At 42.8% G+C, this 22663-nt stretch overlaps 1 protein-coding gene across 8 annotated transcripts in view; it reads left to right on the forward strand.

Moving 5' to 3' along the window:
* The window catches only part of LOC124004083 (anoctamin-1-like), a 68302-nt gene that overhangs the window by 27896 nt on the left and 17743 nt on the right, over nt 1–22663 (forward strand). For 2 of the 8 annotated variants that reach the window (XM_046312874.1, XM_046312868.1), the window contains 17 exons: nt 116–170; nt 318–369; nt 759–814; nt 2077–2118; nt 6866–6930; nt 7206–7340; nt 9501–9661; nt 12113–12195; nt 12584–12595; nt 13320–13391; nt 13691–13765; nt 14835–14909; nt 16034–16235; nt 16964–17075; nt 17279–17336; nt 17897–17997; nt 19239–19381. In XM_046312874.1, the coding sequence (XP_046168830.1) occupies nt 116–170; nt 318–369; nt 759–814; nt 2077–2118; nt 6866–6930; nt 7206–7340; nt 9501–9661; nt 12113–12195; nt 12584–12595; nt 13320–13391; nt 13691–13765; nt 14835–14909; nt 16034–16235; nt 16964–17075; nt 17279–17336; nt 17897–17997; nt 19239–19381 (1499 nt within the window). The remainder of the gene's footprint in view (nt 1–115; nt 171–317; nt 370–758; nt 815–2076; nt 2119–6865; nt 6931–7205; nt 7341–9500; nt 9662–12112; nt 12196–12583; nt 12596–13319; nt 13392–13690; nt 13766–14834; nt 14910–16033; nt 16236–16963; nt 17076–17278; nt 17337–17896; nt 17998–19238; nt 19382–22663) is intronic. The other 6 variants (XM_046312889.1, XM_046312879.1, XM_046312906.1 and 3 more) reach the window with 3 other exon arrangements.

The raw sequence follows: 22663 nt of genomic DNA on the forward strand, positions 1-22663 counted from the left end.
GGTCCAACAGTAGGAAAGAGAGTCTCTCTTTATAATGTGGGTATATGACTTCAAAGACCAACTGCTTGTATGTCCCCAAGTTAACACAACGGTCTCTGTGCGTTTTCTGTAACAGGTTTGATTTATCAGACAGAGACTCCTTCTTTGACAGTAAAACAAGAGCTTCAATAGTAAGTGTTTCTTCATTGTGTCGGCCAAATCCTCCATTACAGTGGACTCTAGACTGCAGTCATTATGACCGTTGGTTAGATGTTCTCAGTGTATTGTAGGAATGGGCTGTTCTGTATTCACTTATTCTTCACTTCTTATCTTATCAGGTTTTTGAAGTATTGAAACGTACAAAATGCACAAAGGCTAAGTATAGTATGGGTAAGTCATAACAGTCTGCCTTGTTTTTATATACCCGTCGTCTAGGAGGGGTTCTCCCGTCACCGGTTAGTTGGACTGTTATATCTGTGCTTATGTAGTACATATGTATCATGCACACGAATGCAGTAAGTATGCAGAATGTAGACAATAGTCTTTTCCTTGCGTGTGTGTGTGTTTTATAACCTATATGCCTGAACAAAATGCTGATTCTCAAATGGTCCTTTGGACTGAAATGGTACCTCTGAGTTGTCACTAGTACCCGAGGTGCAACCCCTTTTAAGGGCATTTGTTCATGTACTTGGATATGCCAAAAGCAGTGACTAAAGATCAACAGAATGACCTGCTATTTCAGTTGGAATTGAAACTCTTTTTTTTTTCTCTGCCTGTAGGGATCACCAGCCTGCTAGGTAGTGGAGTCTACACAGCTGCCTATCCGCTACATGATGTGAGTACTCATTGCAATCAGCATGTGTTTTTACAATAAAACTAGATTGTACAATTTGTATCTGAAATGTGTCTTTTTGCAGTATTATGTTATTCCCAACCACCTGGACATCACGTGTTGCTGTTTTAATGACTTTAGAGACATCAGCAGTCAATTAAACTCTTGAGTGCTGACTATACGATACATTTAACTTCCAACTTGACTGTCTATGGATATGATTCTTAATATTTTAATAGGTGTTGTTGAGTCCAGTCAAATAGGTCATGCGTTACAGGCCTAGGCTTGCAGTAAAGTGAGGTACATTATTGACACCCTTGATAAAGATGAGCAAAAATGACTGTATAAAATAAATTATTCAAATACTGAGCAATATTGTACGAAAACATTATACTAATACAATTTCTCAGAGAAATATATTTTGTTTAATATGTTTTTTAAAGTTTTTTTTTATATCTCAAAATGCTAACGGTCAAACTTATTGACACCCCTAAAGATTCTTATAAATAAAGTAGTCAAAATGTTGAATTTGGTCCCATATTCCTAGCATGCAATGACTACAGCTTGTGACTCTACAAACTTGTTGAATGCATTTGCAGTTCTTTTTCGTTGAGTCAGATTATTTTGTGCCCAATAGAAATGAACGGTTAATAATGTAATGTGTCATTTTGGAGTCACTTTTATTATAAAGAAGAATAGAATATGTTTTTAAACACTTCACATTAATGTGGACGCTACCATGATTACCGCTAATCCTGAATGAATCGTGAATAATGATGAGTGAGAAAGGGTCAAAGATCCCCAAGAAATGCTAACCTCTCACTATTACCAATAAAAAGGGAGGTTAGCATGTCTTGGGGGTGTGATCTTTGACCTTTGACCTTCTTTGACCTTTAACTTTCTAATCTGAAACACAACAAAAACGGATGAACTTGCAAATGCGTCCAACAATTTTGTAGAGTCATTGCATACTGGGAATATGGGACCAAATACTACACGTTTGACTACTTTATGTATAAGAGTCTTTAGGGGTGTCAATTTTGACCACTTCCTTTTTGAGATACACAATTATTACTTGTTAAATCAAATCTCTTTCTCTGAGAAATTGTATTAGTATAAAATAATATAACTTCCCCTTTTTTGGGGGAGCAAACAATATAGCTCAGTATTTTGAATGATTTGCTCATCTTCATCAAGATGTCAGTGACCCTAATCTGGACGAATCCCAAGACAGAGACATAAACTCTGTTTCATTTGTCGTGCAGGGAGATGTGGATGGTGAAAACGTGGAGCCCAATGATAGGAAGGTGAGTGACATAAACATGACCACACTGAACGAATGCATTTTTTTTTAGGAGACACTGATGTTAATATACCACACTGCAGCTGTGTTTCTGCTGCTGCGACAATCGATTGGAGTACAGCTGTGTGTGTTTGTGAAAACCTAAAAGCGCCAACATGTTTTTTTCTTAAGCGCCATAAATGGTGGGTTTTTCTTAAGCGCCATAAATGGTTGGTTTTAATCCCCCTAAAAATAAGCACATATTTGAAAATGTTCATACATTTATAGTCGAATTTGATATTTAAAAAATATAATTTTTTGTATGTTTTTAAAAATGTTTTTAACAGTTGTATTGACCAATTTCATCTATAGCAACTTGCCATGAACATGTTTCTGTTTCAGTATTGATGATGTGATACTCAGAATCTGAGAAATTGGCAATTGAGCTGACGTACCGGTACAACCTAAGATGGGCCCCAATATGAGCGTGATAAGCGATGTACAGTAGGTGCCAGTGCCATCAGACTCTAACTTTGTAACTCTATGGGCTCCAATTGCATCTGAAATATGAAACGCTCATCTTAGTATAACAACATTGACTGGAATATAAATATGTATAGTGGATTTGGAACAGAGTCCAGCACAGATAAAATATATAAACGTTTAAAAAAAATAGTATTTGAAGTTTTAGTTTAGAGCAGACTCAAAGGTTTGTTTGGCTTTCCAACAGACATTCCTGTTCTTCAGCTCCTTCATATTTTTTGGTCCTCTGTTCTTTAATGGGCCACGTCCTTGAGTTTACACCTCAGATGTCGTATGGAATTGAGGTCTGGACCGTGCTTTGAGGTCTGGAAATTGGCTAGTCAAGAAGAGTGCTTTGTCTTTACCAATCTGGTAAAGGGCATTTATGATGCCTTAAAACATAAGAAAGCAAAAAGGCATAATTCTGCCTATAAATGAGTTAAAACAACATGAAAAGTAGGAAATATCCAGCATCTTCATAGCTGTTTAACTAGGCTGCTGTGTGTGTTAATGGTGGTGTGGTGCTGTATGGGCCATCTGTTGAGTGCTAAAAGGAGGATCCTTGGCATCCCCATCATTGAAAAAGAGAATAACGACATGTAATTGAGGAATTCTCTCTGAATGCAGACGTCTCAAAGTCTCTTATCTTCCTCCCCCTGGGAACGATTACAATAAGCTCAGCTTGGCAACAGAGGGAATCTACATAGCTCCTAGTGTGTGCGTGTGTGCGTGCATGTGTGTGTGTGTGTGCTGCCACATCCTCAGCCAGATGCCTTTTCATGTTTCATCACTTATCACCACCACCATCTGTCCCATCCCCACGATAACCAGAAATGTGTCTAACTATCCAACTGTTTACACTCATATAGCTAGCATAATCACGCTGATAAAATCAGTGCAAGCATAATATAGTTCACAAAGGATAAGTGTCTCTCAGAAAGGAGAGGAGGAAGAGGGGGGAGGAGGAGGGTAGTTTTGAGTGGTGACAAAACAAGAGAAGAAGCTGCCTGTCTGTAGCCTGTTGATTAACTAGGCTTTGTGGAGAGAAAAGTCTAGTGTGTTATGTTGATATGGCCTCTGCAGTATTTCAGTAGGATGGTTGTGGTGGAAACCCTGCCTGTTAAGGGTGGAGAGACGGAGAGACCCTGCCTGTAGAGGGGAGAAAGGGAGAGAGAAAGAACGGCCTCATCACCCTCTTGTGACACTGGCAGGCCATCAGGAGGGGACAATTCCAACACTCTGAGCCTGCACTGCCACTGGCATGGCCCAGCCAACCTCAGCATGTTGTACCCGAGGCAGAGGAGACGAGAGGAGCAAGGGGAGGAAAACAAAGCCCTGGCACCAAGCGTGCGTCACCACACTTCTCTGTCCACATCAGAGAACTGTCAACATCTGAGCACTAGCCTCTGACAGAGCTCCAGAGTTCCTCTGTGGAGATGGGACGATTACACCAATCAGCATTTAATGTGTGGCCTGATGGAAGCCTCTCTCTCTCTCCCTTTCTCAATTCTACTCACTCTCTCTCCTTAATGCAATCTCTTCTCCCTCCTAAAATGTTACACTGGTTTCTGGTACAGTGGCACTTGACCCAGCGAGAGAATGACGCATCACACACACACGCAGAGAGAGACAGAGAGACAGAGAAACAGAGAGACAGAGGGAGACACACAGAGAGAGAGAGAGAGAGAGAGAGAGAGAGAGAGAGAGAGAGAGAGAGAGAGAGAGAGAGAGAGAGAGAGAGAGAGAGAGAGAGAGAGAGAGAGAGAGAGAGAGAGAGAGAGAGAGAGAGAGAGAGAGAGAGAGAGAGAGAGAGAGAGAGAGAGAGAGAGACCCTAAGGCTACTCATTGTTTTCTTCATTAGTTGGATTGTCTCTACATGTATTGTCTGAATGTGGTATAAATATGATATGATGGCTTGGTTTCAGAGTACCTTGCCTCACCCATAGTGACACTGAGGTGTTGGGGACAGGAGTGTTAGAAGGAATGTTTGTGTGTTCTGAGATCACTTACTGATGTCTGCATGGCTGTGAGATCCACTATGTGACCCACCCAGGCACAACCCGATACCAGGGGGCCTCGTCCATGAGGGAATATACACTTTGAGATTCTTCAAATAGCCACCTTTCGCCTTGATGACAGCTTTGCACACTCTTGGCGTTCTCTCAACCAGCTTCACGAGGCAGTCACCTGGAATGCATTTAAATTAACAGGCGTGCCTTGTTAAAAGTTCATTTTATTGATTTATTTCCTTCTTTGAGCCAATCAGTTGTGTTGTGACAAGGTAGGGGTGGCCATACAGGAGATAGCCTTATTTGGTAAAAGTGCTATGATGAAACTGGCTCTCGTGAGGACCGCCACAGGAATGGAAGACCCAGAGTTACCTCTGCTGCAGAGGACAAGTTCATTAGATTTACCAGCCTCAGAAATTGCAGCCGAAATAAATGCTTCACGGAGTTCAAGTAACAGACACATTTCAACATCAACTGTTCAGAGGAGTGAATCAGACGTTCATGGTTGAATTGCTGCAAAGAAACCACTACTAAAGGGCACCAATAAGGAGAAGAGACTTGCTTGGGCCAAGAAACATGAGCAATGTACATTAAACCGGTGGAAATTTGTCCTTTGGTCTGGAGTCCAAATTGGAGATTTTGGTTCCAGCAGTCGTGTCTTTGTGAGATGCGGTGTGGGTGAACGGATGATCTCCGCATGTGTATTTCCCAACGTAAAGCATGTGGGGGCGCTTTGCTGATGACACTGTGTGTGATTTATTTAGAATTCAAGACACACTTAACCAGCATGGCTACCACAGCATTCTGCAGCGATACGCCATGCCATCTGTTTTGGGCTTAGGGGGACTATCATTTGTTTTTCAAAAAGACAATGAAACACACCTCCAGGCTGTTTAAGGGATATTTTACCAAGACGAAGAGTGATGGAGTGCTGCGTCAGATGACATGGCCTCCACAATCCCCCGACGTCAACCAAATTGAGATGGTTTGGGATGAGTTGGACTGCAGAGTGAAGGAAAAGCAGCCAACAAGTGTTCAGCATATGTGGGAACTCCTTCAAGACTGTTGGAAAAGCATTCCAGGTAAAGCTGTTTGAAAGAATGCCAAGAGTGTGCAAAGCTGTCATCAAAGCAAAGGGTGGCTATTTAAAAGAATCTCAAATATAAAATCTATTTTGATTTGTTTAACACTTTTTTGGTGAGGGGGGGGGGCTGAGAAAGAGAGAAACAGAGGAGGTCTTCGGGGGACAGCATGTCTTCTTTACTCTAAAGACAGCCTCTCAGATTTACTTCAAGAGAACCATTATTTTGGGGGTTGATAAAATGATCAAGGATACATAAGAGGCTAGACGAGATGATGAATTAGACGAAGATGAATGAGACGTGACGGAGTCAAAAATAAATCCGTCTTTCAGTAGTAGATAAGGACATTGTTGCGCTAGGATGTTCAGCTTCACAGTTCTACTCTAGCGCTTGACAAAAGCAGTCACTCAGCGAAACACTCGCATGAAGGCTGTTGATCAGAGACACAGTGGTGTCATGGAGAGGAGAGGGAGGACTGTAACATACAGTAACTGTGGTTGATGGAAGGAACACACAGCCTGTGTCCCCAACCCCCCAATACTGTAGACTGTGTTCCAACTCCACCAGTCACAATGTTCCCTACTCCCAGTCTCCACCCTGTTCCTCACCACCTCACCCCTCCCCCTCTCTGCCTCGCCTACTCCTTGAGCCCTCCCAACTCCCACCTCCCCCTTAACAACCTCACTCGTCTGTACTTTACCACGGTAGCACTGTCTCTCTATTCGTCCCCCCTGTCATCTGTTGTCAGTTGAAGGAAGAAAAAGGAGCTGGCTTCAAACGCCTTTCACTCTCTCGCACCCGTTGGCCTGCGGGTCTCTAACTGCAGCTGATGTTAGCCCTCTGAAGTCAAAAGACCCATTCACAGTTATCACACACTCTCTCCAGCAATCATGCTTAGAGCTGAGACGGATATACATGTCAGTGAGAGTCATAGGGAAGATGGGTCCAATGCTGAAAGATTGAAGTGAATGCATGTTGGTTTGAAAGCAGTATCTCTGACGGGGGACTAACAGCCAAAATATTTCCTCTACACTTATTTGCCTCTTGAATGAAGAGATCAAGTAAAAAAAAAAAGAACTTTTCAACTCTCTTTTGAGTGTGGACCCTCTAATGCATGTGATGGTTTCCAATTAATCCATCGCGTTGTTCTTTGTTTCAGCTCTTGTATGAGGAGTGGGCGAGTTACAGTGTCTTTTACAAATACCAGCCTATCGGGCTAGTGAGGTGAGTTAAAGTTTCAAATTCTGAACCGGATCTTGAGAGCTTAGACTGCTCTGTTCTTCCTCAATCTCTGTCTGGGTAATGTTTGTTCAGATCGAAACGTCACAATATGTTTTAATCTACATGTAAAAAAATATATAAAAAAATTGGAATGGAGAAAGTGTTAGACCTTACTTTCTAATGCAGCGTGTTGTTCATCATGCAGTAAGTCCTTTATACGTGTTCTATTCTACTCTATTCTATCCAAAAGCTGAGATTGTTCTGTTCTTCCCATGCAGGAAGTACTTTGGGGAGAAGATAGGGCTGTACTTTGCTTGGCTGGGGCTGTACACCCAGATGCTGATCCCTGCTTCTCTAGTGGGAGTCATCGTGTTCCTGTACGGCTGTGCCACTGTAGACAACAACATTCCCAGGTTAGCAACATAAGGCCCCATACACAGCTTGTCAGAAAACCAAGGAAATAGTCATAGGTTCTAGCCGAAAGAACCATAGGGAATGTCTACGTGAGGTTACGATACACACAATTAATTCACTGTGTGCAAGGGGCTGAGAACCATTGAAACCAAATGGAATGCCCATAAAGTGTCCTCCGGAGACATAGCTCAAGTAGAGGTATGACCTCACATCCTAATCAGACATCCAATTGAATCGCTTCAAATATTGTGACAGACAGACAGCTTTAGGCTGTAGAGTGGTAAACACTGGGATGGTGACACACAGTAGAGAGGAACTGTGCCACGGTAACTGACAAGTGCTCAACTTGAAGCCGTGGCCAAAGATAGAACAAACAGACATGTAAACGATTTGTATTCAATCATCTTCACTTCCTGCTAGCATAAATAATGCAGTTTAATAAAGCATTGACAAGATAGACCAGGTCACTTCCTACTGCTTTAAGCTTAGTCTTGTTTTGGCAGTCCAGAACAATAAAAAGGAAACAAGGAAACGTGTTCCTCCGGAGACAGAAGGGGTGATTTCTAACAACCAACATCTGGTTGATGTTAGAATAGACGACAAGGCGAGCTGAGGCTTCACCCCTGGTTAACGTCTCTCGTCTCAGTCAGGATAGTTCGACACTGCTCTCTGTGTCTCAATTCTCTGCCACTGGAGTTCACAGGAACTGAACATACTTAGACTTAGCCTCGAGCTCCAGCGTTCTACTGTGTTGAGAGCCTGGCTCGTGAGACTAGAGCTAACTAAACTACACAATCCAGATCCCTGACATTGTGTACATATTTTCATCAATAGTCGCTTCAGCGAACTCTGAGCAGGTGTACATTCACCACATTTACGATGATTTATTCAATACTCACTATAATATTATAATACTGTATATTAGATCTATAGAAGTCAAAAGTCCCTATAGCTTGCAGTGGTTCTCCTAGGATTTCTTTCAGCGGTGGTGGACAAGGTAACGAGGGAGGGGGATTGGATGTTGTAGAACGACTATCAGAAGGTCACTTCTGGTGATATTGTTTTAAAGACATTCTACTCCAAAATGCAGGAAAATGGAATTACTATATGTTGACACCATCTGAAATGTAACTACATTTACATTTACATTTAAGTCATTTAGCAGACGCTCTTATCCAGAGCGACTTACAAATTGGTGCATTCACCTTATGACATCCAGTAGAACAGTCACTTTACAATAGTACCACGTGACACTGCACTGTGCTCTGTTTGTTACAAATATATGATGTAACTTGTCACTGATATTAAAGGGATAATGCAATGGATAATTAAATATAATCTTTAAGGGATAATGCAATGGATAATGTTAAATATAATCTTTAAGGGATAATGCAATGGATAATGTTAAATATAATCTTAAAGGGATAACGCAATGGATAATGTTAAATATAATCTTTAAGGGATAATGCAATGGATAATGTTAAATATAATCTTAAAGGGATAACTTAATGGATAATGTTAAATATAATCTTTAAGGGATAATGCAATGGATAATGTTAAATATAATCTTTAAGGGATAATGCAATGGACAATGTTAAATATAATCTTAAAGGGATAATGCAAGATTTTGGCAATTGAGCTATTTTATTACTTTACCCAGAGGCATATGAACTCATGGAGACCATTTGTACATCTCTGTGTGCTGTTTGAGGATGTTCAAGGTAGTTTTCGAGGACCATCGCTAACTAAAGTTAGTGCAATGACTGGAAGTCAACAGGAACAGCTAATAGCTGTCATTGTGCTAATTAGCAATTGCACTAATGCTAGTTAGCTACTTCCTTTGAACTGCATGTAGAGACATAAACAGTGTCCATGAGTATCCATTCTGCCAAAATCTCGCACTATTCATTTAAAAGAGCATCTCTGCAGAAATAAAGTATATTTGTATATGTAAAAAATACAAATACATATTTTTGCGGGAGTGGCGGCAACGATTTAGCAGTGACGGGCCACAGCTGCTAAAGGAATATAGGGGAAACACTGGCTTGACAGGCTGGCCTAATAACACTGGTGGTAGTGAGATGAAGAGGGCTGACTGTTTGTCTACCCCCCCCCTCCCTCCCTCTACACCTCCTTCCTACCATCTTCCCTCTTTACAGCATGGAGATCTGCCACCCCAGGAACAACATCACCATGTGCCCGCTGTGCGACAGAGCCTGTAACTACTGGAAACTGAAGGAAGCCTGCGGGACGGCCCGGGCCAGCCACCTCTTTGACAACCCTGCCACCGTCTTCTTCTCCATCTTCATGGCCCTCTGGGGTAAGAGGCTGAGGCTCGTCCATACCATATAACAGAACAGCACAGCACAACTTGATTTCTGTCTGTAGGATTGTAGGACACTGTCTGTAGGATTTATTTAACAGGGACAAATACTCAATAATCAACCACTCGGACAGTACTGTGAAGCACAGCGATAGACTAGCATCCTGTCCATGGGGTGGACTTGTACATCAAGCTGCCGCACACTACAAAAACAGGAAATAGGCTATTGCCCAATGGGCCGTTCTTGCCTGGACAAGATGATACTAAAATGTAACAGTTCCATACTTAGCTAGACAGTTCATTTTTATCCGAAGTGCATCTCAACTTTTGTAAAAAAAAAAAAATAATAATTAAAAAATGATATAGGCCACTTAGCAGATGTGTTTATCCAAAGTGTTCAAACATGGAGATAGTTGTGTGCTTAGAGGGCACAGTTAGACAGACTATTTCCTCTGTACGGCTTCCCACCTGCGACTGACAGTACAGTGCATATGTTTTTAGTGTGTGTATGTGATCCCTGCAGGAAATGAACCTACGGCCTTGGCGTCGGTAGCGACTGAGCCACACAGGACCCCTCGAAACAATAGGACAAACTCCTTTTTCTCATCTATTTTCTTCTTCCAGATGTTTAGTCTCCCGGGTTGTCTTCTTTCTTTCTTTCTTTCTTTCTTCCGTTCATTTCCGACCATCTGCATCCACTATTCTCTCTTTCCTCTATGGCTGTCCAAGCAACACTAAGCCCCGTAGACTAGACTGTACAGTGTCTTACTGAAGTGAATTAAACCACATTCACTTTAAAAAACGGACTCTTTGGTGATGCATTCCTGTGCTCTGTTCAGTGTCACAGTAACGATGGGCCTGTGTGGCCTGAGACTGAAGGGAGGAAGCAATAGACTGGAGCACTGTATGAGGGCACAGGTACCACCCTGGGATTTATTTGTGTGTGTTATTTTCACTACTGGGCGTTATCATCTGCCGGTGATGTGACAGGCGTGGATGAGGCTTTGTAGGATACAGCACAGTACACGGTTCAAGTAGTACAGTATGTTGTGTCTCGTCAACTAGGGAAAGAGTGATGCAACTGGGGTCCCTCGCTGTTGGAAGTAGGACGTAGGGCAGTAACGATCTACTAGGATTAAAGGTGCCATTATGAAGGGCGTTTCAGGCCAACTGAAGTCAAATAAATGATGCATATTTTTAAATAATTGTCTGTATGCCCTCCCTGCCTCTGTTGTCAGAGTCAATATTGTGAGCACAAAATGATGTTTTGGTTATCCACAAATGTACATACCAGCATCTCTAATGTAGTCAGATACCTGTACACATTGTCATCCTCCACATAGGGGTTCTTTTTCATTCAGTCGCTCGACGTCAAGACTATGGGAAACAGTATTTTAATTTTAATTGTACCTTTATTTTACTAGGCAAGTCAGTTATGAACAAACTCTTATTTTTCAATGACGGCCTAGGAACTGTGGGTTAACTGCCAGTTCAGGGGCAGAACGACAGATTTGTACCTTGTCAGCTCGGGGATTCGATCTTGCAACCTTTCGGTTACTAGTCCAACGCTCTAACCACTAGGCTACCATGCCGTCTCGCTCATCCAGGCTCCTTCATCCCGGGTCACTCATCCAGTCTCGGCGTATCCACTCTTGCCAAGACGCTTTCGTGGATGACCATTATACGGAGGAAATGTAGAACATGCTATCGCCCCAGGTGCCTGTCTGCATATAGACTGCCACCGCCCTTGCTGTTCCACTGGACTAGAAAATACCTACCTTCAATCCATGTCATCTCCACACTGAGTTTCACACATTTAGCCCCTCATCCCACGCACGTGGCAATTGATCATTTTGCTCATTATACATGTAATAATTGATCACTGCAATCTTAATTTTAGCACCTTTATTATGCCGCGCTAATTATCCTTCTAGTCTGGCTGAGGAGCCATAATTGGACTGCCAGAGTCACGGATAATAACTAATACAAATATACCATTTAACAGACACTTTCATCCAAAGCATCGTACAGTCGTGCACGCGTGCGTTTTATGTACCGGTGGCGCCAGGAATTGAACCCATAACCCTGACAGCGCAAGCAGCACGTTCCACCAACTGAGCCACGCAGGACACCAGTCCACGTAACTTTCTGCATAATCTGCCCAATGTTGAATAAAACTGCTGAATAAAACACTTTAAGGAGATTGAATGGCTTTAGATTTGCATCAAACTACCATCTGGGATTTGAAAAAACATCAAAACGGCTGCCGCATCACCTTGTTGGGCATACAGCTGGGGGATGAGGCTTTGGACGTGTGACCCTTCTCAAAGTTCATAGACAGCACTCGAGATGGAGGGACTGACACTCTTGTTGATATTGCGGATAATGTTCTTCCTGCGTTCAAAGGGGCTCTTAGCGTTAACTCTTAACCGCGTCGTGTTTCTGCAGCTGCCATGTTCATGGAGCACTGGAAGAGAAGACAGATGCGTCTCAACTACGAATGGGATCTGACCGGCTTCGAGGAGGAGGAGGTGAGTGCTCTCCTGTCGGTGTCTTGCATTTCACTGCTATTTGTTTGTGAATGGGAGCGCCATATTGTAGACTGACCAAATAATGCCGCGAGTTGTTGTTTGTTTCAAAATACTGCTCTTTACTTCCCAGGAATATTTTCTCCACAAATAGTTAATTATTCATAATTCCATCACGAGCCATGGAAAACTGAATAGAAGAGAAAATGTGGCATAACTACATTTCAGTTGTCTTGTCAGTGTTGTTTTATTTGGAGACAGTAATATTAACTGTCACAATAGACTATGACAGAATTAATTTTTTTCTTCAAGTCCATTTTCAAAAAGATTTCAAGGTTGAGAGATTTTTGTAACTCTCTTGTCCTCCTCTTTCCCCCGTGGGTACCTACAGGAAGAGCTGAAGGTTTGGAACATTTCATTTTACACAAATATCCTTTTCCCCCTCGGTCACCATCTGGCTTTGCTACCCCCCACACTGGCTCTTCTTCTTCAGACTGTCCATGGACACCTTCACGCCCTCCTAAAGCACCCACAAACTACCACGACCCATTGAACCACTACTCCTTCTCTGAATGCCATCTAGGGTTACAGAATTCTGCAAACATCCAACTGGGGCTTGCTGTATAATACCTGGGAATTTTACAACCCTAATGGCCACTGCTTCTGGCCTGCTTTACAGCACCTGAAACATCCTGTCTCCTTGGAGTCGGATGCCAGGTCCAGCTCACCAGCCCACAATCTCCTGGCCTGGCCAGTCCTCTCTCTGTCTCTCTCTGTCTCCCCTGACCTGTCCCCTCTGCAAAGATCCATCCTGCTCCAGACCAGCAGCAACTGCAGCCTTGTCTTTGTGATAATGTCCTACCCATCTCAGTAGAAATAAGGTAGAACCTGACTTGGTACCAGCAACTGCAGACAACTGTAGTCTTTGAAAATATTCAACCTACTTTATACTGTAGAACTTGACTTGACTGTATAACCTCACCCCGACGCCGGGTTTGTTGACCCAGTTGGACGGACAGTGACATCCTTAACGGCTGTATTAAATTCTGCACCTGATGGGAGGATTCTATGTATCCCAGTCAGTCCTCATACAGTGTTAAGTGCTTCTGCCTCTATTACATCCTTAGGACCACCCGAGAGCTGAGTACGAGCTCTGCGTTATGCAGAAGTCCCTGAAGAAAGAACACAAGACGCAGAAGGTACTGATTGCTTATTCCTGGGGTTTTGCTGTCATCCAACTTCTTCCGTGAATTGATTTGCAGTCTCCTCTTGACTCCTGATGTTTGGAAAAGTGTTTGCCTCTTACATAATGATTCAATCCTCTCCTGTGGTGGATTGACGTGACACTCGTACCACACAGGTCTTAAAAGACTACAGTGAGATTGTATGTCTTATAACAGTCTTTACGCCTTTACTTGACTAGCGTGTGTTTTGTCTTGTCTTATTTGACCTCTTTGTCTTGTGGTTTGTCGTGTTTGTGTCCTCTGACTGTATGAAGCCTACAGAGATAGCAGAAGAACCAACAAACAAATGGAAGCAAACGGTTCAATCTGCCATGGCTGGGCTTAAACTGGTACTTTTAGTGTCCTCGCCTCCTCCTCCTGGCCTATTTCAATGAATAGAGAGAAACTGCTCTTTTGTCTGTAAAGCATGTTGCACATTTTCACAACAATTCCCAGTACAAAATACAAATAGAGTATAAGGGTTACAGTAAGATGTGACTTGACATCTCTGTCCATTTGACCTAAACAGCCCCCTCACTAAGACCCCCCCCCCCACACACACACACACACACATACACTCTCTCTCACTCACTCACTCTCACACTCACACTCTCTCACACACACACACACACACACAACACACACACACACACAAATGACCATGTACACACACACACATGCACATACGCACACTGTCACCGTCTGTCAGAACCAGTGCACTTCTTTCTTGACTTTCTTGTTATTTTATTTGTTGTTCTATTCTGTGTAACTTGAATCCGAATTCTCCATGGCGATAGTGCCTGGATCACCATAGTGACAGTGCCTGGTGCTTGGTGCATGTTGAAAATGTCCTGGTAATGAGATGGAGACTGTATGGTTTGTTTTCTTGTACTTCCATGGACAGCATGTTAGCCTGTTCTGTTCCAAAATGGCTGCTGGAAGGTGCTGACCCCTTCATTGACTTGGCTCCGTCGAAAATGCCACCCGATTCCATACACCGTTCCCTACTTTTGACCGATGCCGTAGGGCTTGTTACAGGGCTCTGGTCGGAAATAGTGCACTACTGTATGTAGGGAATAAGGTGCCATTTTAGACACTAGTCATGTTCTGCCTGAGATTTGCTGCATAGAGAATGGAATGATGAGAACGATGAATGACTAAATGCTTGAAATATACAGTGAATAAACTGTTGGAACACTGTCGTCTTGACTTCCAGGCTTGAATAATTCAGTTTGAAACGTTTATTTCGGCGTAATGGTTTGTCAGCATCAAAACACCAGCTTTTCTCCTCTCTCCCATCCTCCTCCATTTCTGTTTGGATTCTTCTGCTGACTGTCTGCGATGTTTTCCACGTGCCAACAGTAACAGTAGACTTGGCTGCACCTCCCATAGATCTGAATATTTTCTCCCCTCTTTTAGACTGAAAAAGAAAAGCTGACCTGCAGAGACCGGTTACCAGCATACATGACCAACATCGTCATGATGCTTCTGATGGTGAGTCCAACCCATTTAGCAAAGCACAACTGCCAAGGGGCATTTAAGATTGAACCACATGCATCGTACAGACTTCTAATACCGTACATTGTTCATAAAACAAGAAACGCTACGTCTATAGAATAAACACACAGGGAGCTATTCAACATTCAAGATGATGTCATTGTTGACAACAATGACATCATTTTGAATGTTGAATAGCTCCCTGTGTGTTTATTCTATAGATGTAGCGTTTCTTCTAGTGCCTTCATCTCAATCCCCTCTTTCCGACGATATAAAGTTTGTGCGTATTCCATAACATGGGGCTTGTGAAAGCGGTATTTTCCGACACGTGAGAGGATCCAGGCAAGAAAATCGTCACAAACTCGTCTGTAAAACCTGAACCGTTTTGAGCTACAAACTAACATGTCACTCATGAACAAGTCAGTGTAGGTGGTTTGGTTCTACGACATCCAAAAACGTTCCGGCAGTCGTCTGAACTCTCTGTCGTGGATGTCCTCATTTCAAAGAGGTTTTCTCACAAAACTGACTCTCCAGACCGAACCGTCGGAGCTACAAACTAATATGTCACCAATATCGAAAGGGGTGACTCTCACAAAGGTGTCGGCTTCAGAGGAGTGGTCTGAAGGTAAAACAGTACCGGGCTTTAAAAATGCCAAAAAGTGTATAGGGGGTCAAATGTGTCACGAATAACGTGGGTAAACATGGGTCGAAACATTAGATATGGGACAGACACTTTGAAACCTTAATTATTCATTATCGTTTATTTTCCGACTGTCTGTTTTGCCATGTACAGATGTGTTATTCAATGTGTCTCTATGGGCTATAGCAGTAAAGGTCAAATTTTCATCAAATATTTTGTATGTATATATTTTTATACCTACAGTGGTCCTAAAATTCTAAATCAAATGGATAAATTCTGTATTTTATTACCATCTTAAAAGAATTCCATACGTTAGCTTAGTAGATATTTTAATCTAAGGGCTTAGACCTACAATTCCTAAACTGTGTAACAGATGATACTGTACCTAAGCGTTTGACGGCACGCTGGAAAAGATTCTCAAAACCAAACCTACCAGTATTGACCTTTGCCGGGAGGCCTTATCCCTGTCACCTCTTTCCAGATCGGGGTGACCTTTGCAATAGTGTTCGGGGTCATCCTCTACCGGATCTCCATCACGGCAGCGCTGCACATGAGCAACAACCCCACGACGCGATCCAACGTCCGTCTGATGGTAAAAACAACGGCCGCAATCATCAACCTGGTGGTCATTCTGATCCTGGACGAGGTCTACGGAGCCGTGGCCCGCTGGCTCACTGTCCTCGGTACGTCTGGCAACTTGTATAGAAGTAGCGCATGCACATAGAGTAGCCATCGAGTACAGTACATGGTATACAAAATCAAGTCCTGGAAGAAAGATTCCCTATCTTTGCATGTCCTCGGGATGTCAGCCTGACAACCTAATTCCGATACTGTAATAATAATAATACATACATATAGCACATTTTAATGTGCTTTTAGTGACTGTCCCAAGCTATCAACAAGGCATTTTGGGTTCTATTTATCAGTGTCCTAGGTCAGTCTGACAACTTGTTTGAGCAATTCCTCGGGCAAGACCCATTTACAGAAAGTAAAGTGTGCATTTTGCATTGACAGTCCGGCAACTTCCCTATTAGCTGTGTCACCACTAGTAAGGATTTCCATTGGCCATTTCTAACAACAGGCCAATGTACTGCGTCACTGTGCCACCGACTTTTCCCACTGAATATAGCTCCAAAATGTATTTGCATCTAAGTGACAACAAACGTACCGTCATTAGGTGTACTGAATGATCTAATCGATCAAATGTATTTATAAAGCCCTTTTTATTTTATTTTTATTTTTTACACATCAGCAGAGGTCACAAAGCGCTTATATAGAAACCCTCTAACACTCCTCTTCCTCTATAGGCCTCGTGCTGATCCTACTGTTCTCTTTTCGAGTCAAGTCTCGAGCAGCAATGGCCTTCTAAGTTATTCATTAACGTCTGTTCATCTCCTGTCTGTTTACTCAGAGGTCCCAAAGACAGACAGGAGCTTTGAGGAGAGGTTGATATTCAAGACGTTCGTCCTAAAGTTTGTGAATGCCTTTACTCCCATCATATACATAGCATTCTTCAGAGGCAGGTGAGTTCCCGCACCTGCTTTCTCCACCCCCAATTGTTCTGTGTGAGCTTGTGATGTGACGCAATGTGGTGTTATGCAATGCTTTTCCGCTATGCTATCTTATGTCGTGCCATTTTAATGTCACAGTCTATGTCAGTGAGAGGTCATAGAGTTTCTCTCAGTGTTGCCTCTCCCGACTTCCTTCCTCATGTCTCCTCATACAGGCTTGTTGGACGACCTGGAAGTTATCTGTATGTGTTTGAGTCGTACCGCATGGAAGAGGTTAAACACTTTTTCATTATAAACCCTCCTCTCAGTCTCTGAGAAAACTCTGCATCATGAACAGTAATTTTAGAGAGTTTTATTAAAGATTTATAGCATTATTTGTCATGTTATACAGGTATATTTAATTTTCATACGTGTTATCATATTGCATAGTGAAGTATAATGTGATTAAGAGCAGATGGCTAAGAATTAAACACTGTTAGTTAACCTAGGAACATAAATTAGGAGTTCACATATTCAAAATAAATCTGTAGAATTCAAGTGCTGCTCTCTTGAAGCTGTCAATCAAAACGCCAAGAACAGTATAAGGCTGGGATTCAATCAAACATAGATAAACGGCTACGATTGTCTCTCTTGAGCCGATACGCAGCGTTTACAGTGAACTTCGATCTCTTTGAATGTCAGGGAAATTGCCTTTTGCTGTGAGGAAGTCGTAAATCTGGGTTTGTTCGAATCCCGGCCTTAGTACTTGTCTTTTATCATGTTAGTCTTTCTGTAATGGAAGTGTGTTACAGTACAGAAGTGTTTAACTAGTGTTTTTTTTTCTTTCTCTGCAGTGTGCTCATGGAGGATGTCTGATGGAGTTGTGTATTCAGCTCAGTATCACCATGTTGGGAAAGCAACTCATCCAGAACAATTTATTTGAAATCGGCATCCCGTGAGTACACACACAAGCGCACACGCCAGCCTCGTCATACACGCCAGCCTCGTCACACACGCCAGCCTCGTCACACACACACCACAAAACAAAGTCTGCATATCTGACTTGCCTCGTTAAATAAAGGTTCAATACATTATATGAATCAATATCAAGGATGCAAATGCCAGGCCCATAAGTACTTTTCTATGCTGATTTGATCCCAAATCATGACTGTGTTCCTGTCCCTGTCCCTCCACTGTGACTATGTTCCTGTGCCACTGCCTGCCTTTGGCTCTGTCTGTAACTGTGCCCCTGTCTGTGACTGTGCCCCTGTCTGTGACTGTGTCCCTGTCTGTGACTGTGTCCCTGTTTGTGACTGTGTCCCTGTTTGTGACTGTGTCCCTGTCTGTAACTGTGTCCCTGTCTGTAACTGTGTCCCTGTCTGTAACTGTGTCCCTGTCTGTGACTGTGTCCCTGTCTGCGACTGTGTCCCTGTCTGCGACTGTGTCCCTGTCTGTGACTGTGTCCCTGTCTGTGACTGTGTCCCTGTCTGTGACTGTGTCCCTGTCTGTGACTGTGTCCCTGTCTGTGTCCCTGTCTGTGACTGTGTCCCTGTCTGCGACTGTGTCCCTGTCTGCGACTGTGTCCCTGTCTGCGACTGTGTCCCTGTTTGTAATACATGTATCACTAGCCACTTTAAACTATGCCACTTTGTTTACATACTCATCTCCTATGTATATACTGTACTCGATACCATCTACTGCATCTTGCCTATGCCGCTCTGTACCATCAATAATAATAATAATAATAATAATATATGCCATTTAGCAGACGCTTTTATCCAAAGCGACTTACAGTCATGTGTGCCATCACGTATGGGTGGTCCCATTCTGGCGTTACAAGCGCCATGCTCTATCTACAGAAGGACCACCACTATGTATTCATATATCTATATTTATCCCTTTACACTCGTGTGTATAAGGTAGTAGTTTTGGAATTGTTAGTTAGATTACTCATTGGTTATTACTGCATTGCCGGAACTAGAAGCACAAGCATTTCGCTACACTCGCATTAACATCTGCTAACCATGTGTATGTGACAAATTTGATTTGATTTGAACTGTATCCCTGTCTGTAACTGTGTCCCTGTCTGTAACTGTGTCCCTGTCTGTGACTGTGTCCCTGTCTGTGACTGTGTCCCTGTCTGTAACTGCCCTATATGCTGTATGGCGTCTTATGATTGTGATCCTTTGTGTGCAGGAAGCTGAAGAAGTTGATCAGGTACATCAAGTCTAAGAGAAGGTCCTTCCAGGAAGAGGAGAGGGAGAAGAAGTTACAGCGCTATGAGACGGACCACTTCCTAGAGCCCTTCGCAGGCCTCACTCCAGAGTACATGGAGATGAGTGAGTCTCTCTCTGTGTGTGTGGACGTGCGTACGAGTGTGCGTGCTTGCGAGCGTGAGTGCGCGCGTTAATGTGTGCGTTTGTTGAACCCTCTGACACTGCCAGAGCTCCCTGTGAGACCTTTGGTAAGCAGGGCCATTCAGTCAGACAGACCCTATTCTCAATTATTTGTTTTGAATATAGAATGTCGCCTTTAATTACATTCAATGCCATGCAAATCGGATATGCATGTCTTGTCTACATTGTCCAGTTTATTTAAAAATCCTCTTCTTTCTCTGCTTGTTTTCTCCATTTTTCACGCACCTTGGTTTGAAAGCAAGGTGAAAACAGCATTTCTGATTCTCCTTTATGTTCCAGTTGAGTTGTGAGGGAACTGTTGCCTGACCTGTAGGTGTGATGTAACCAAACCCATTCTGCTGCTGCACTGTGACTGTGACATGTTTTTAGGATGGCAGATATTTCACACTACACACCTCTGCAATGGCAATTTGAGTGGGCTTTGGTCCGAAATAGCTGTACTGTACTGTGAAGAAGGTTCCATTCCCATGTTGAATTTTATTTTTGATCACATACTACTCTTAGAGAAAAGTTTTTTTTTGTTGGTTGTCCCCATAGAACTGTTTTTGGTTCCAGGTAGAACTATTTTGGGTTCCATGTAGAACCCTCTGGGGAAAGGGTTCTATGTAGAACCCAATAGGGTTCTACCTGGAACCAAAAAGGGTTCTTCAGATGGTTATCCTAAGGGGACAGCCGGAGAAACCTTTCATGTTCTGGATAGCACCCTTTTTTCTAAGAGTGTAGGACAATGTCACTGTTATCAATGCTTTAATACATGTTATCCTCAAAAGGTGATAACATGTGAAGGACCACTGGTAGCACAATCCACAAGCTGGTTAGTTGGCACCTTCGTTCAAAGACAAGTGTCACAGCAGGTGGAAGAAGGTCCCTTTCAAGGTCAGCAGAATGGTAGCATTCTAGGTAGACTATTTTGCAGTCGCATGACGGATCACATAGCACCTGGATAGGTGTTTAACAAATCAGCTGAACCACATCATATGATCTAGCAATCTGATGCCCGAGGTGCCCGACTAAGCAGTCGATGACGTGCCACACAGCCATTGGTTGATGCGCGCAGTGTGACTGCAGTGTATCCGGCCTGGAACACTGTCATGTCAACAGGAAGTGGCACAGTAAAAGTTGTGGAAACTGTGAGGACTGGGGTCTCTACTGAGTAAACTCAGGGTTTATTTCTGTTGGCCAGAGGACCAGTGAGACCCTGTGATGAATAAAACAAATATCCTTTGTTTTTGTTGTTATGGAGATATTTAGATGTAGCCCGTCGTGAGAGAATTCTGATAGGCCTTCATGTTGGTTTAGAAACGATGGTCAATTAATTGCATCAAATAAGCAAAGCTTTTTAGTCTCACTGTACTGAGTTTGGCTCCAGCTTCAAACCGGCAGATGTGAATAGATTGATTCAAGAATTAGATGGAGATGGCTTTTATTTTGTATTGACTTTAATGCTGATGAAACCTCAGGTGGCTGGCTTTAGCAAATGTCAAAGATAGACACAATTAATAGATGAGAGACCCACAGGCCTTTTTCCTCAGCTAGGTAATTAGAGCCCATGTCTTTTGATGAGCTAGTAGAAGATATTTATGACTTAAATATTTAACAGGGTATTGGATAATGTGTTGCAAACGCTGTATGGGGGGAAAAAAAGATTTGGGGATAGGATCTTAAGTTTTTTATTATTCAAATTCTGTATTTGTGTTTACTGCTATTGTAAAGTAACATTGATTGAGTAAAATATCGATTATTTAAGACATCATTTTTCCTGCACTGTAAGTATGGACATTTTAGAGTAATTTAAAGTACTCAATGTTCAAGATTCAAGTTTTTAATGTGCAGTGAAATGTCTTTCTTTTAAGTACTAAACCTAAAAAAGCAGAAATCTATAACAATGTAATACAAAAAATTACATAAAGTAAAACAAAAACACACAAGAAAGTAAGTAAGCATACTATATGCAGAGTTAGTAAGTTCCAGTACCATATTTGCAGTACAGAGATGCTGGAGGCATCCTGGAGTGATAGAGGTCAATATGTATATTGGGTAAGATGACTAGGCATCAGGATATATGATAAAGAGAGTAGCAGCAGCGTATATGATGGTTGTATGTGAGTGGGTGTGCGTGTGTGTAGAGTCACTTGTACAGTGCCTTTGGAAAGTATTCAGACCCCTTGTCTTTTTCAAAATGTTGTTAGGTCACGGCCTTGCTCTAAAAATGGATTAAATAGTTTTTTCCCCTCATCAATCTACACACAATATCCCATAATAAAAAAGCAAAATCTGTTGTTAGAAATGTTTGCTAATTTATAATAATTTTTAAAAAGTATTCAGACCCTTTGCTCAGTACTTTGTTGTAGCATATTTGGCAGTGAGTCTTCTTGGGTATGACACTACAAGCTTGGCACACCTATATTTGGTGAATTTCTCCCATTCTTCTCTTCAGATCCTCTCAAGCTTTGTCAGGTTAGATGGGGAGCGTTGCTGCACAGCTATTTTCAGGTCTCTCCAGAGATGTTCAATCAGGTTCAAGTCCGGGCTCTGGCTGGGCCCCTCAAGGACATTCAGAGACTTGGGTTGTTGTCCCATCTCCACAGAGGAGCTCTAGAGCTCTGTCAGTGTGACCATCGGGTTCTTGGTCACCTCCCTGACGCACCAATGTGTCACTGTGCACCTGGCGACCTGGTTAGTGTGCACTGCGCCTAGCCCGCCACAGGAGTCGCTAGTGCACGATGAGACAAGGATATCCCTACCGGCCAAACCCTCCCTAATCCTAGGCCAATTGTGTGTCACCGCATGGGCCGGCTGCGACAGAGCCTGGGCTCGAACCCAGAGTCTCTGGTGGCACAGCTAGCACTGCGATGCAGCGCCCTAGACCACTGTGCCACCCAGGAGGCCGACCAAGGACCTTTATGCCCAGATTGCTCAATTTGGCTAGTCAGCCAGCTCTAGGAAGAATATTGGTGGTTCCAAAGTTCTTCCTTTTATGAATGAGGGAGGCCACTGTGTTCTTGGGGACCTTCAATGCTGCAGAACATTTGTGGTGTCCTTCCCCAGATCTGTTCCCTCCACAAAATCCTGTCTCAGAGCTCTACGAACAATTCCTTCTTCCTCATGGCTTGGTTTTTGCTCTGACATGCACTGTCAACTGTGGGACCTTATATAGACAGTTTTGTACCTTTCCAAGTCATGTCCAATCAATTGAATTTACCA

This window comes from Oncorhynchus gorbuscha, linkage group LG02 (assembly GCF_021184085.1).
Source record: "Oncorhynchus gorbuscha isolate QuinsamMale2020 ecotype Even-year linkage group LG02, OgorEven_v1.0, whole genome shotgun sequence".
NCBI classification, from domain to species: domain Eukaryota; kingdom Metazoa; phylum Chordata; class Actinopteri; order Salmoniformes; family Salmonidae; genus Oncorhynchus; species Oncorhynchus gorbuscha.